Raw genomic sequence first — 14715 nt, 5'->3', positions numbered from 1 at the left:
CGGAAAAGGGAAAGGAAAACCCTCCAGAACTGTGCTCGTGGGGCCGGAGCGACAGCACGGCGGGGAGGGCGTTGGCCTTGCACGCGGCCGACCCGGTTGGATCCCCGGCACCCCATGGGGTCCCCCAAGCACCGCCAGGAGTCACTGCTGAGTGCAGAGCCAGGAGGGAGCCCTGAGCACCGCCGGGTGGGACCCAGAAAGCAGAGAGTCAATTAATAAATTAACTAGATAAGTTGTGCCTGCTTGCTCGGGCACTGTCTACTTAGTAGTTCTTCTTTTCTGGGGTGCCTTGGGGTCACCCCCGCTAGACTACCACCACGGCCGGGTTAACGGCTCATTTTAAAGGCCCCGGAGCGGCCGGACAGCGGGGGGGGTTGGGGGGTGCCGGCCTGGCAGGCGGCCGACCCGGGTTCGATCCCCGGCGCCCCGTGTGGTCCCGAGCACCGCCGGGCGCAATGCACCTGCCGCAGACCTCACGACTCGAGCCGGACCCCCAGCGGCGGCTCCAGGGATGCGGAGCGGCCGCGACTGCGCACGCGCCTCATCACGCCCCCAGCCCGGCCCACTTGGCCACTACTGCGCACGCGTCTGACCACGCCCCGCCCGCCGGCCGCCACTGCGCACGCTCCCCATCAAGCCCCGCCGGCCAGCCGGCCGCTACTGCGCACGCGCCTTATTACGCCCGGCCCACCGGCAGCCTCTGCGCACGCGCCCCATCACATCTCGCTCGCCAGTGGCCACTGCGCAGGCGCCCGTGACTCCCCGCCCGCCGGCCGGCCGCCACTGCGCACGCGCGCGGGGTCAGCGGGTCAGCGCGGGGCGGGGCGGGGCGCGGCCGCCGCGGCCAATGGCGCAGGCGGCGGGAAAGACGAGCGCGGGCGCGCGGGGCCCGCAGGCCGCGGGCGGGGACGTCCCCGGGGCCGAGTCCGGCACGGAGGTGAGCGCGCGCGGGGGCGGGGCCGCGGCCGCCCGGGGAGGCGCGGGAGGGGCCGGGCTCGGGCCCGCCGGCTCTTGGCGGGTTTTGAGTCCAGTTTAATTTACGTGTTTCGGGGGGTCCCCCCGGCCGTGCGCGAGGTCACTCCTGGCCATGCGCGGGGTCATCCTGGCCGTGCTCGAGGGTCACTCCTGGCCCTGCGCGGGGTCACCCCTGGCCGTGCTTGGGGGTCACCCTGGCCGTGCTCGAGGGTCACTCCTGGCCGTGCGCGGGGTCACTCCTGGCCGTGCGCGGGGTCACTCATGGCCGTGCGCAGGGTCCCCCCTGGCCGTGCGTGGGGGTCACTCCTGGCCGTGCGCGGGGGTCACTCCTGGCCGTGCGCGGGGGTCACTCCTGGCCGTGCGCGGGGCCACCCTGGCCGTGCGCGGGGGTCACTCCTGGCCGTGCGCGGGGGTCACCCTGGCCGTGCGCGGGGCCACCCTGGCCGTGCGCGGGGGTCACCCTGGCCGTGCGCGGGGCCACCGTGGCCGTGCGCGGGGATCACCCTGGCCGTGCTCGGGGTCCCCCTGGCCGTGCTCGAGGGTCACTCCTAGCCGTGCTGGGGGGTCACCCCTGGCCCTGCGCGGGGTCACTCCTGGCCGTGCGTGGGGGGTCACTCCTGGCTGTGCGCGGGGTCACCCCTAGCCCTGCACGGGGTTAGCCCTGAGCCCTGCGGGTCGTGGTCATGCTCACAGTGGGCGGGGCCGTGTCCCCTGGGTCCCCCAGGGCACGTCAGGGTCTGGCCCAGTGGCCCTTGGAGCCCAGGGACGCAGGACTTACAGCCCCTCCTCCAGGCAGGTCAGGCGGGCTCCGAGCCCCCCAGCCAGGGGGACCGAGCACAGAAGCCCAGGCTGCCCCCTCCTTGGCAGCCTGCGACTGCCCGAGTGCTACGCTGTCCGCTCCTGTCCCCTCCTGGGCCCTGCGCTGTCCACTCCGTCCCCTCCTGGGCCCTGCACTGTCCACTCCTGTCCCCTCCGGGGCCCTGCGCTGTCCGCTCTGTCCCTGCTGTGCCCTGTGCTGTCCACTCCTGTCCCCTCCGGGGCCCTGCACTGTCCGCTCCTGTCCCCTCCTGGGCCCTGCACTGTCCACTCCTGTCCCCTGCTGTCCCCTCCTCTCCCCGCCTGCCCGTCCTGGGAACCAGGTCCGGGCAGCAGGAGGGTGGGGCAGGTGGAGATACCGGGTACCTCACTGCATCTGTCCAGTGTAGACTTGCGGTTTTTTGAAATTCGAGACTTGGGGCGCCGTGGATGTGTCTGGGGTGCAGGGGGCCCGTGGGGGGCACTTGCCTTGCGCACCTGGCCCCAGTCCGCTCCGGGCTGCACCGAGCACCGCCCGGTGCCGCCCCGAGACAGAGCCCTAAAGGGACACGCCGCCCCCCACCCCCTCCTCGTGCCTCCGGGCCCACGTGTGGCGCCTGGGTCCTGCCCTTGGGACCATGTCGTGTCCGAGTGGGGCCGGCGGGCAGGGCCCGGAGCCCGTGGGCTGCAGCACACGCTCGCTGTGTGGCCCGGCGCCTGCCGAGCAGGGCAGGGGGTGTCTGTCTGCGTGTCTGTCTGTCCGTGGGAGAGGGTGCCACGGTGCCCCCAGCTCCCGTCCCTGTGGCTCTGCGCTGGCGTTGGAGGCGGGGGCGGGGGGCCTCGCGCTCCAGACCCTCAGCGCCTGCTCGCAGCCCACTCCCCAGGCTCGGCCTCGCCCCCCGCACAGCCTCCAGGCCCCTTCCAGCCCCTCTGTGCCCGCCGGACACCCTCGCAGAGGGAGACAGGCTTCTCTCGGCCCCTACGGACCCCCAGACGGGCACAGTCTCGGCCCCCAGGGACCCCCAGACGGGCACAGTCTCGGCCCCTATGGACCCCCAGACGGGCACAGTCTCGGCCCCCAGGGACCCCCAGACGGGCACAGTCTCAGCCCCCAGGGACCCCCAGACGGGCACAGTCTCAGCCCCCAGGGACCCCCAGACGGGCACAGTCTCAGCCCCCAGGGACCCCCAGACGGGCACAGTCTGGGCCCCTACGGACCCCCAGACGGGCACAGTCTGGGCCCCTACGGACCCCCAGATGGGCAGTCTCCTGTCCCTGGAGCCCCTGACGGGCACAGTCTCTCTCGCCCCCCGAGAGTGGCGTCGCTCATTTGAGTTCCTGAGTCCTCACCCTGCACTGGCCGTGCCTGCTTTGCTCTCAGCCCTGCCCGCCCCTCCCCTTTGGCCCAGCGTTCCTCTGTCCCTCCCCTTCCTCTGTCCCGCTCCTGGCGCTGCAGGTCCCTTCTGCCTCGGGGCCTTGGCACTCGCTGTCCCTGCCATGAAGCCAGGCTTCAGCTGCACGGGTTAGCCTGTCCCTGGGCACCCCCCAGCCGGTTCCTGGGCACCCCCCGGCCAGTTCCTGGGCACACCTGCCGGCCCCTTCGGTCCTAGGGTCCTGCAGCCCCCGCATTCGTGGGTGACTCGCCTCTTCCCTCGGCTCCTCTCCCCCTCCCCAGGGCCGGGGGCGGGTCTCCGTCGGCCAAGGACTCTGTGACGTTGTTTCCTGAGCTGGGCTCTGCCCGGGAATTGGTCCTGGGTGGATGCAAGGCCGCGCCCTCCCCGCTACGTCTCTCCGACCCCAGGGGGCTCGGCCCCGCTGTCTGCTGGCCCCGGGCGTGTCTGGCCATGGGGGGCACGTGCCAGGTCAGACGGGACGGGACGGGGTGCGGCTCCAGGGCCACCTGGTGGGGGGCACAGCGAACCGGACAGAAAGACACCCCTACCCCCGAATGCACAGAATGAGACCCTTGGGGGGGCGGGAGCACTGGGCAGAAGCCCCGGGGTCCCCAGAGGTCCCCAAGATGAGCCTCATCAGCTTTGGTTCTGCCCTGGCCCGTGTCGTCCAATGGGAGAGTGGAGCGTGGACTGGCTCAGTACACCCTCCTGAGGGGGGGGAGTGTGTGTGTGTGTGTGTGTGTGTGTGTGTGTGAGTACAACCTCCTGAGGGGGGGGAGTGCGTGTGTGTGTGAGTACAACCTCCTGAGGGGGGGAGTGCGTGTGTGTGAGTACAACCTCCTGATGGGGGGGGAGGGTGTGTGTGTGTGTGTGTGTGTGTGTGTGTGTGTGTGTGTGTGTGTGTGTGTGTGTGTGTGTGTGTGTACTGGCTCAATATCACCTCCTGATGGGGGGGGAGTGTGTGTGTGTGTGTGTGTGTGTGTACAACCTCCTGATGGGGAGGAGGTTGTGTGTGTGTGTGCGCGCGCGCGTGTTTGTGTGTGTGTGTGTGTGTGTGTGTGTGAGTACAACCTCCTGATGGGGAGGAGGGGGTGTGTGTGTGTGTGTGTGCATGTGTTTGTGTGTGTGTGTGTGTGTGTGTGTGTGCGCCAGCTGTGCGGAGAGCACATTCTGTTTGCTTTCTAGGCACTTACCCCCCCCCCCAGCTCTCCCACGCGTGGCCCTGTTAGTTCCTGTCCGTGTCCCCCGTGGGCCCTGGGTCACCCTGCGTGGCCCCAGGAGCAGGCACACGTGTGCGTGTGTCCACATGCGGGCCGGCGTCCAGCACGTGGGTTTCTCTCTGGGGGGGTCCGCTTCCCTCAGTCACTGAGGTCGGCCTCCCCTCCCCCTCGGCCTCCCGCCCTGCAGCCTGCCCCGGGGGCACGGGAGCTGGGGCACAGCAGCGTCTGCAGGGGCTCACGGGCTGCTGCCCAGAGGGTCCTCCGTGCTCTGCATACTCCCCCCGTGGTCGCTCTCCCTCACCTTGGCCGCTGCCCCGCCCTGGCCCGGCCCAGCCCCTCAGGCGGCCTGCGGCCCAGCAAAGAGCAGGTCCGTGTTCTTCGCTCCCCTGTCCTCGTGATCCCCGCCCGTGTTTCTGTCTGCCCCATGTGTGGCCGTCTGTGCCGCCCTCCCTCGGACCCGCTCACTCGGCCTGGCCCTCCCGGCCCCTCGGAGCAGCACCTGCCCACTGCCCCCCCGCCGGGCCCTGTCCTGCTGTGCGTCTGTGCTGGGACACTCGGGTCCTGTCAGGTTTCGGCTGCCGCGGATGGTGCTACAGGGACCCGGGGCACAAGCGTCTGTCTCTGTGTTTCTGGGCCCTGGGGTCTGGCCCGAGGAGTGGGTTGCCGGGTCCGGTGAAGCTCCGTTGCTAGATTTCTTAGGAATGTCCATATGGCGCGGCCATGAGGGAGAGTCTGTTCCCGCGTCCGCGCCGGCACTGGTGGTCCCACTTCCCTGGGCGTGTGCAGTCTGGTGTGGGACGGCCTCTCACCGGTGTTCTGATCGGCACCTCCCTGAGGCACAGCCGGGCATCGTCCATCCATGTGCCTTGGAGGACGCGTCTTCCTCTCTTCTCGTTTCTTTGTAGGGTTGGATGTTCTACTCTTAGAATGTTCTAGAGTACCTTTTATATCCTGGATGTTGATCCTTCTCAGACGGTGCTGGGTGCGTGGTTCCACTCCCGGCTGTCCTGTGCCCTGGCTGTTGCTTCCCTGCAGGGACAGGAGCTCCTTACTCGTTTATCTGTGCTTCCGCGTACGTGGCCAGTGGTCGTGGTTGAGACGCCTTTCGCCCCACGCCCCGGAGAGTTCTGCAGCGTCCCCTGTGTGCCGTATGGCTCAGGCCTCGCATCAGCTCTTCAGTTTTCTGAATTTAGGTTCCGTCTGCAGCTGACCAGCACCACTTGTTAAAGGGGTTTTCTTTGTTCCACTTCATGCTTCTTGCTCCTTTCTTGGAGATTGGCTGACATATGCCTGAGGGTCTGTCTTAGGGTATCTGACTCCGTCCCCTTGACCTGAGGGCCCGTCTTTATCCCAGTTCCAGGGTTTCAGTGACCACCACTTCGTAGTACCCTTTGGAGTTGGGGCGGATCCTTCCCGTCTGACCCGAGGGTTGCTGGGCTCTTGGGGAGGGCAGAGTATGGTTCCGAGTGAGCTTCAGCAGCGCCTGGTCGCCTTCCTCGAAGGGTCGCGTGGGTGTCCTTAGGGGGCTGTGTTGGAGCTGCCCAGTGCTCTGGGGCGGCGAGGCCCGAGCTGGAGCCTTGTCTGTGCTGATCTCAGAGGGAAGCTGCCCGTTCCCCCCATCTGGCACGTGTTTGCCGTGGGCTTGTGGTAGATGGCTTGGACTGTGTTGAGGGAAGTTCCTTCAGTTCTCTTCTTGTTGAGTTTTTATCATGAATGGGTGTTGGATCTTGTCAGATGCTTTCTCTTCATCTGTTGATGGGATCCTGTGGCTGTATTTCTCATTGGTGTGAATTTCTGATTGACTTGTGCTTGTTGGTAGCGTTGGGGTGTCCTTGCCCCTCCCTCGGGGAGCTCAGGTTTATTAGGCCACTCCCTCAACAGTGCCCCTGAGCCACACCCAGTTGCACTAACAATCCTGTATTGCTTTTCTCTTTCCTTCATGTCACCTGCACGGTCTAGCAATGTCCTTTTCGTACAGACACAGGAAGACAGCGGATGCATCGCTTTGTAACACGGGAGCTACCTGACTCCAGAATAATGTTTACTCTGGGCAGCCATCGTACTTACCTGACTTAACCCTCGCTGCCTTTACTCCTCACACCCCCAAAGCAGGGTCCCGACAAGGGACTGGATGGACCCAGGGCAAGCTGTGAGCTCCCCTGGCATCGAAAGGGGACAGGCTAAGCACCGTAAGTGTAAGTGAAGAGCACGGTCATGGACCAAACTGTCATGACCCAAAAAGAAGTAACTGGGTAAGGACCCGGCTGGGCTGGGAAAGACTCGCCTGGCCTGAGCACTGTGGTCTGGGACAGAGAGCGAGATGTGCCCAGGAAGAGCCACCCTTTGGGCTTAGCATGCCTCACTGTGTCCGTACAAAATGACTGGAAGTATTATAAGTGAATTTACTGTGGTCGGTTGAATGGGTGAGTAGCTGAGGGAAGGAGAGAGCCGTCCACCCCGGTGGACCCCCTTGAGCGGATCCCCTAGGAGTCTGGAGAGCTGACCCCCCGGTGAGCTCCTGCCCTTGAGTAACCCCCCAGGGCTGCCCCTGAGGGAGGCCTTGACCTCCGCCTGGTGTCGTGACCATGTTCAACCCCACCTGCGTGTCCCCCCCCACAGCTTCCGTGTGACTGCCGTAAGGGGCCAGAGGGGACCGGACGCCGATGGTGGCTGGGGGCAGGGGCCTTGCAGGTCTCCGGGAGGCCAGGGAGATGGGCTCTGCTGACTGGGACCAGGCCAGAACTGAGACTGCGACGGCGCCGTAAGGGAGGGACAGGACTGTGCTGGGGGGAGAGAAATAGACCCGCTGCCGGCCCGCCTGGGGCCCAGTCCCCGTCTCTCCGCTCCCCAGTCCTCCGTCCGCCCATCCCTGTGGGCCGGCCAGGGGAACGGCTCTCGGCCGCCAATCACTCTAGTCCCGCTCCCCCATGCTTTTCCCCCGAAACACACACGTGTTGGACCAGCCTTGCACCCCCGGGATGAATCCCACTTGGTTGTGGTGTCTGACCTTTCTGGCGAGTTGTTGGGGTCTGTTTGCTGGTATTGTTGAGGATCTTTGCGTCCGTGTTCATCAGGGATATTGGCCTGATGGTGTTTCGGTTGAGGATGTTTGTTTCTCCTTTCCTGGGAGGGCCTTGTGGCGTGGCAGCCGGTCCTCTTCCAGGCCTGGACGACTTCACGAGTGCATCCACGCGGGCCAGGGCTCTGCTTTTGAGGAGACTTTTGATCAGCGTTTCAGCTTCCCCGGGAGTGTCTGGTCTGCTCGGATCGTCCTGGTTCGGCCTTGGGCGGTTGTAGGAGCCGTGGTTACCCTGTCCCCTCGGTTCTCCCGTCTACGTGCAGTTTCTCGGTCCCCTCTGACGCCGCTCGGGGTCTCTGGTGTCTGCCCTGACGCGTCCTTCTTCCTGTTTGGTAGGTGGCAGGTCTCAGTCTCTCTTTCGTGAGTCGAGATAGTGGTCTGTCTTGGTCACATTTTCAGAGAACCAGCACTCGGTTTGGTTAATCTTTTGGATTTGTTTTTTATTCCAGTTCACTGATTTGTGCCCAGTTTTATTGTCTCCTCCCTCCTGCCTTCTGGGTCCCTTTGTTAGTCATTTCAGCGTCCCTAGTGCGGTCAGGCGACTGACCTGGGCCTGCCTCCTGCCTCAGGGCGTGTGCAGAGCTGGGACTTTCCTCCCGCACCTCTCTGCTGTGTCTGGGGGTGTCTGGGGGTGTCTGGAGGGTGTCCTCCTCCTTCGGTTTCCTCTCTGGCCTCTGGCTGTTCCCGTGGATACATTGTTACTGGCAGTAACGGGCCATTTAGTTTCCAGGTGTTCAAACTCTGTTTTTCCAAAACTCACTGGCAGTGTTGGATATAAAATCCTTTTGTTTGTTTTTGTTTTGGGCCACACCTAGAAGCACAGCCAGTGCTCAGGGCTTACTGCTGGCTCTGTGCTCAGGAGTCACCCCTAGCAGTGCTCAGGGATCAAACCCAGGTCGGCCGTGTGCACGGCAGGTGCTTTATCCGCTGTCCCATCGTTCCGGCCCTGAGTATAAGACCCGCGTAGCTCAGTGCGTGCCTTGTGCGGGGTCGGGGGGCTCTGGCGGTATCAGGAGCAACCGCTGCACAGAAATTTCTTTTTCCCCCTGAACTTGCCACACAGTCTGTCATATTTCTGTCTTATACTCAGCTGGCCGGCCTGGGCTATGGCCCGAACACCCAACACCCTCCCCACCCCCTAAAACACTAAACCGCACTGTGTCTTGGCCCCCCTGCTACGGTTTATTTAATTTCTTCAGTTTTCTGGTTTGGGGCCACATCCAGCGATGCTGAGGGGTCACTCCCGGGTTTGCACTCAGGAATTGGGCCTGGTGGTGCGCGGGGCCCTTGGAGGTCTGGGGACCAGCCTGGGTCAGCCCCGCGCGGAGGCGGCCTCCCCGCTGGCCGGTGGCTCCTGCGCGGCTGCTGCAGCTGAGGCGGATTTCGTGATGTGGACACGCCCGGGCGGTGCCGGCCTGTGCTCTGCCCCTGGAGGGTCCGGCGGGAAGGACCATGTCGTCCTGCTCCCTGGTGTCCCGCCAGCTCAGAGTCACGGGGTGTCTGCGACCGAGGCCCCTGGCCGGCCCCTCGGGTGACGAGTGTCTGTTTTCCCGCCCCAGCTCCTTGCCCGGCTTGAAGGCCGAAGCTCCCTGAAGGAGATCGACCCGACCCTGTTTGCTGCCGAAGACTCGCAGGACCACGGTAAGGCACGGCCCGGCCCTCAGCCGGAGGCCGCCCCGCGCGGCAGGGCAGCGGCTCTGTCCCGCCCCCTCGTCTGCGGTGTGTCCGCCAGGCTGTGTTTGTTTGTTCGGGTTTTAACTTGAGGCCACTTGGCGATGCTCAGGGCTGACTCCCGCCTCTGCACTCAGGAGTCCCTCCTGCTGGGGCCGGGCATCGAACCCGGGTCATGTGCGAGGCAGACGCCCTCCCGCTGTGCTGCCGCTCGTCCCAGTTACGGTCTTGCTTCCCTGAGGTGCGGCCTCAGGACAGCCAGCGACAGGGCTCTTCTCTCCTCAGGCCCTGGGGGACTGGGCCTCACCTGGTGCTGCTCGGGCCCGTTCCTGGCTCTGTGCTCAGGAGTCACCCCGACAGCGCTCGGGAGTGGCCCCGACAGCGCTCGGGAGTGGCCCCGACAGTGCTCGGGAGTGGCCCCGACAGCGCTCGGGAGTGGCCCCGACAGTGCTCGGGAGTCACCCTGACAGCGCTCGGGAGTGGCCCCGACAGCGCTCGGGAGTGGGCCCGACAGCGCTCGGGAGTGGCCCCGACAGCGCTCGGGAGTGGCCCCGACAGTGCTCGGGAGTGGCCCTGGGGCGCTCATGGAAGCCACGGGGAAAGGCCTGTCCGTGCTCCCCCGCGCAACTCTGGTCCTCATCTCCCTGGCGGCCTGCTCCGGGGACAGTGCTCGGCACCTCTTCCCTGGGAGCTGCAGAGTCGGCCTCTCACCCCGCCGGGCGACGCCTGCCGAGACGGCAGGTTCTGGGCGGCCGCGCTCCTGTGGGGAGACCCGGGCCAGAGTCCTGGCTGGGCTGTGAGGCTCGGTCAGCCACTGGCTCTGGCTCATGACAGGTTCCCGTCCTGTGGCGGGGGGGAAGGAGGAGGAGGAGGGTGGTGGGATGGGGGCGGGGAGGATGAGGGCGGGGAGGCTGGCGGCTGGGTCGGGGGCCTCACCTGGCAGTGCTCGGGGCCGTGTGGGGCTGGCCAGCAAGCTCGTGTCCCCGCCCCAGGTCAGTTTCCCGACCAGGGAGACTCCCGCGTGCCCTCGGGCGTGTCCGGAGCCGAGGTCCAGGCTGCGGGGCAGGTGGTGCCCCCAGGTCTGCAGACTCCCCGGTTCCTGCTGTTCTGAGACCCTCTGCTCTTGGTCTGTAGAGCGGGGGAGGGGGAGTTTGCTCTAACTACACCTGACGGTCTCGGGGCTCGGACCCGGGCCAGCCGCCTGCAGGGCAGGTGAGTGCCTGCTGCGCCCTCGGGGAAGCCGGGCGTCAGCTACCCGTGGTCTCCTCTTGGGGAAAGGAACCGCGAGGACGCTGGCGGTGGGCGTGTGCCCTGGCGACAGGACGGTGTCGGGACACTGTGACGGAAACCCGGTCACGAGCAACTCTGTCTCTCACAGTGACTTAAGTGTTCAGTCACTGTCACTGTCACCCCGTTGCTCATCGATTTGCCCGAGCGGGCACCAGTCGCGTCTCCATGGTGAGACTTGTTGTGACTGTGTCTGCCATATCTAATACGCCATGGGGAGCTCGCCAGGCTCTGCCATGTGGGTGGGATACTCTCGGTAGCTTGCCGGGCTCTCCGAGAGGGGCGGAGGAATCGAACCCGGGTCTGCTGCGTGCAAGGTGAACGCCCTACCCGCTGCGCTATCACTCCAGCCCAAGTGGTTCAATATTAATTAAAAAAAAATTTTTTTTTTAATTCTGGCTCACACCCAGCTCAGGGGTCAGCCCGGAGCACCCAGCTCTGCTGAGGGCCGTATGCGGTGCCCATGTCAAACTGGGTCAGCCAGGGGCTGGAGCGATCGCACAGTGGGGAGGGCGTTCGCCTTGCACAGGGCCGACCTGGGTTCGATTCCAGCATCCCATGTGGTCCCCTGAGCACCGCCAGGAGTAATTCCTGAGTGCAGAGCCAGGAGTGACCCCTGTGCATCGCCGGGTGTGACCCAAAAAGAAAAAAAAAAAAAAAGATCAGCCAGGTGCATGGCAAGTGCCTTGGCCCGTTAGCACTCCTGATCATCTTTGTTTGGGAGGAACCCAGAGTGCTCCTGGCTCTGTGCTCAGGGATCACTCCTAGTGGGGCTTTGGGGACCACATGGGGTGCTGGGGATCGAACCCAGGTTGGCCTTATGCAGGGCAGTGCCCTACCACTGTGCTTTCTCTGCCCCTCGCTAGCCGCCTTGGTCAGTCTCGTGCCCCGCGGCGTGTCCAGGAGCCTTTTCCAGCCGCAGGTGGTCCTGGGTCAGCTGTCGGGAAGCGCGTTGGGGCCTTGAGACCCCTGGGCGCCCTGTGGCTGCTGCCCCGAGCGCCAGCCCTCTCCGGGAAAGCACTGCAGCGAGTTCTTGTTTTCCCCGACACAGAGAATTCTAGAACTACCCAGAGATGCCCCAGGTCCCCGGAGTCTGGTGTCAGGTGTCCTGTGCGCCCTGGGCCCCGCCTCCCTCCCCAGGGCAAGATCCGATTCTCCGACTCAGGAAACCCACCCGGGTGTGGGGAAGCTCCTCCCGCCCCTCCCCTTGGGACGGCCACCTCACGGTCCCCCCTGCCCCCCCGAGAGCCTTGGCCCGTGCGCCCGTCCCCTTGCTCCCGCCCCGCCCCGTGCCGCCCTCCGGGTGGGCCTGTGTCGGCGCTGCCCCTGCTGACTTCTCTCGGGGCCGTCTGTGCCCTCCGACCCCTCCTCACGCCGGCTCCCGGCTTCTCTGCAGGTCACCCCCGATGCTCGTGGCGCCTCTTGGCCCTGGCGTCACCGCCACTCATCTCGACTGTGGCGTCTCTGTGCTGTGACCCGGCCCCTCCTGCCCGGACGGGCCCCGGGCAGTGCCAGGGATGGAGTCGGGTCGGCCAGGGCAGCTGTGGCCACGTGCCCACGGTCCTGTCTCTCCGGCCAGCTGAGACCTTTGAGGCCTCCGCCTGGGTCTCCCTCACCCTCATGGCCCGTGGGGGGAGCACGGCTGCCGAGTCCGTGTGCAGTGACAGCACACGTGCTGTCACGGCTGGGCCCTGCTGTGTCAGGAGAGCGGGTGCTGCTCCCCATGCTCCCCGGAAGCTGCTGCTGCTGAGAGTGCTCCAGGCCAGGAGTCTGCTGAGGGCCGGCAGGGGGGGGCCGCCTGCCCGTCCTGTGTCCCGCGCACGCGCTTGTGGCCAGCTGCGGCCTCCCTCTTCCTGCCGGGGCCGGGGGGGTAGGGCGGCGGGGGGCCCTGGCACCGCCCCCGCACCGTGCGGCCCCCCAGCCCCGGGCCGGCCCGCCGCGCGCTGACGCCGGCTCTCCCGCAGGCGCCGTGGTGGAGCTGCACGGCCCCGAGGGCGCGGGGAAGACGGAGCTGCTGTACCGCGTGACCGCGCGCTGCCTGCTGCCCCGTGAGGCGGGCGGCCTGGGCGCCGAGGCGCTGTTCCTGGACGCGGACGGCCACTTCGACCTGCTGCGGCTGGTGGCCGTGCTGGAGCGCGGGGGCGCCGAGGAGCTGGTGCGCGGCTGCCTGGGCCGCCTCTGGGTGCTGCGGTGCGCCAGCAGCGCCCAGCTCCTGCTCACGCTGCACGCGCTGCCCGCCCTGCTGTGCCGCCGGCCCGCGCTCGGCCTGCTGGCCCTGGACGGGCTCTCGGCCTTCTACTGGCTGGACCGTGCGGGCGGCGGCGAGAGCGCGCGCCTGCAGGAGGCGCCGCTGCGCCAGTGCGTGCAGCTGCTGCAGCGCCTGGCCGCCGCCCACCGCCTGCAGCTGTTCGTCACCACGCAGAGCCTCCTGCAGCCGCGGCCCCCGCCCGCCGCCGGGGACCCCGGCCACCGGCCCTACCTGTGCCAGGCCTGGCGGCGGGCCGTGACCCACCGGCTGCTCCTCTCCCGGCACGGCGACGGTGACGGTGACGCCGGCCCGCGGTTCTCGGTCCTCGTGCGGCACCTGCGGAGCGGCGCCTCCCGGAGACTGGCCTTCACCGTGGGGGACGGCGGGCTGCAGTTCTGCGGGCAGGATGTCCGGACTCCGCCGGCTGGCCAGTGCCGGGTGGACGCTGTGCAGCCTGAACCGAGTGGGCGTCCATAGCTCCTGCCGCCTCGTCCAGCCCGGGGACGCGCCCCTGCTCCTGGGCGTGGGCCCTGGGCGATGTTTCTGGCCAAGGCCACTCCTGGAAAGGAACGTCCACCTTCCACGCGGAACATTCCAGAAGGTCGTGCTCCTGGCCCTGCGTGCGCCGTGTCAGGCTGGAGCCCGGGGCCCCTGCGGCGACTGCCCCAGCCCAGCCCGTGCAGACACAGCCCGTCCTGGCGTTGCTTGGGGGGGCTTCAGGCCAGCCCGCGGTGCTGGGGCTCAGACCCCACCAGCTCCCCCCGGACTGCGCCCGGCCCCTCAGCGCCCTTGTAGAGCACAGAGATGAGATGCTCCGTGGGGCACCCTGAGCTGCCGTGGGGGCAGCAGCGTCTCTGCACGGGCGGGAGTTCCCGGGCGAGGGGCAGCGGCCTTGTCTAGTGGCTGCTTCTGCCATGGGGCAGGTCCGAAGCCCCGAGAGCTGCCCCTGGCCCCCCAGAAACGCCTTCAGGCCCAGCCCCTGGCCAGCAGCCAAGCACAGGAGGCCAGGCTCAGCCCCTGTGCCATAGAGTGCTCCAAACAGTGCCAGGAGACGCAGGAGCACTGAGCTGAGAGTACCGCTTTGTGCGCCCCTCCAAAGAGAGGCTCATGGCCCGCCCGGGGAGACCCAGGTTCCAGCCTCACCGCCCCGTGCGGTACTGAGCAGAGACCAGGAGCAGCGCTGAGTGCCGGGGTGGCCCCCCCGCCCCCGCCCAGTCTCAGGCAACGGCCCCACCACCAGCCGTCCCTCTGCCCCCCTGTGGGTCAGGGCGTGTCCCCGTGTCACCGTCGCCCTGTGGCCCCCACACCCCCGTCCGCCCGTGCCTTCCCCGCATCGCCCCCCCCACCATGTCCCCGCCCCCATGCCCCCGCCCCCTCCCCCGCAGTTCGCATCTTCCCGAACTGCGTCCCCTGCCTCCCCCTGACCCCGCGCGCCGCCCACCGCTCGGCAGGGCCGTCTGCGCTGACCCTCCCTGGTGCCCCTGGCCGTGCCCCGGGCCGCCGGCGCACACTCCGTGCCCCACGCCCATCCGCAGGCCTCGAGCTTCTCGCACACAGACGGGGCACAGCCAGCGCTTGGGCAGCGACAGCGCGGGGGAGACGTGAGACTGTTTCCCTGCGACAGCGCAGTGGGTCAGCATGTCGCGATTAACAAGGTTCGACAGGGGGCTGGAGCAATAGCACAGCGGGGAGGGCGTTTGCCTTCCACTCGGCCAACCCGGGTTCGATTCCCAGCATCCCATATGGTCCCCCGAGCACCGCCAGGGGTGATTCCTGAGTGCAGAGCCAGGAGTGACCCCTGAGCATCGCCGGGTGTGACCCAAAAAGCAAAAAAAATAAATAAATTTTAAAAATTAAAAGGTTTGACAATTCCCTTCTCTACTGGGCTTGGCGCAGTGTGGCGAAGTGTGTGTGTGCGCGCCTGTGTGTGTGTATGTACATGTGTGTGTGAGCGTGTGTGTGAAACGTAATGTGAGTAAGACAAACTTAGAAACTCTCAACAGAATTTTAACCGTGAAGGCAGTAGGATGTCCCAGTGTTTGTGTG

General features: G+C 66.6%; 1 protein-coding gene across 1 annotated transcript; it reads left to right on the top strand.

Annotated features, from left to right (window-relative positions):
* The first annotated feature begins 824 nt into the window (after positions 1-824).
* On the top strand, positions 825-14482 carry XRCC2 (X-ray repair cross complementing 2). The gene is made up of 3 exons (XM_055139475.1): positions 825-937; positions 9023-9104; positions 12386-14482. The coding sequence occupies exons 1-3, from the start codon at positions 848-850 to the stop codon at positions 13144-13146; spliced, it is 933 nt and encodes a 310-aa protein (XP_054995450.1). The 5' UTR covers positions 825-847; the 3' UTR covers positions 13147-14482.
* Positions 14483-14715: the final 233 nt, after the last annotated feature.

Source organism: Sorex araneus, chromosome 1, assembly GCF_027595985.1.
Source record: "Sorex araneus isolate mSorAra2 chromosome 1, mSorAra2.pri, whole genome shotgun sequence".
NCBI classification, from domain to species: domain Eukaryota; kingdom Metazoa; phylum Chordata; class Mammalia; order Eulipotyphla; family Soricidae; genus Sorex; species Sorex araneus.
This window is presented reverse-complemented; position numbering and strand designations above follow the sequence as displayed.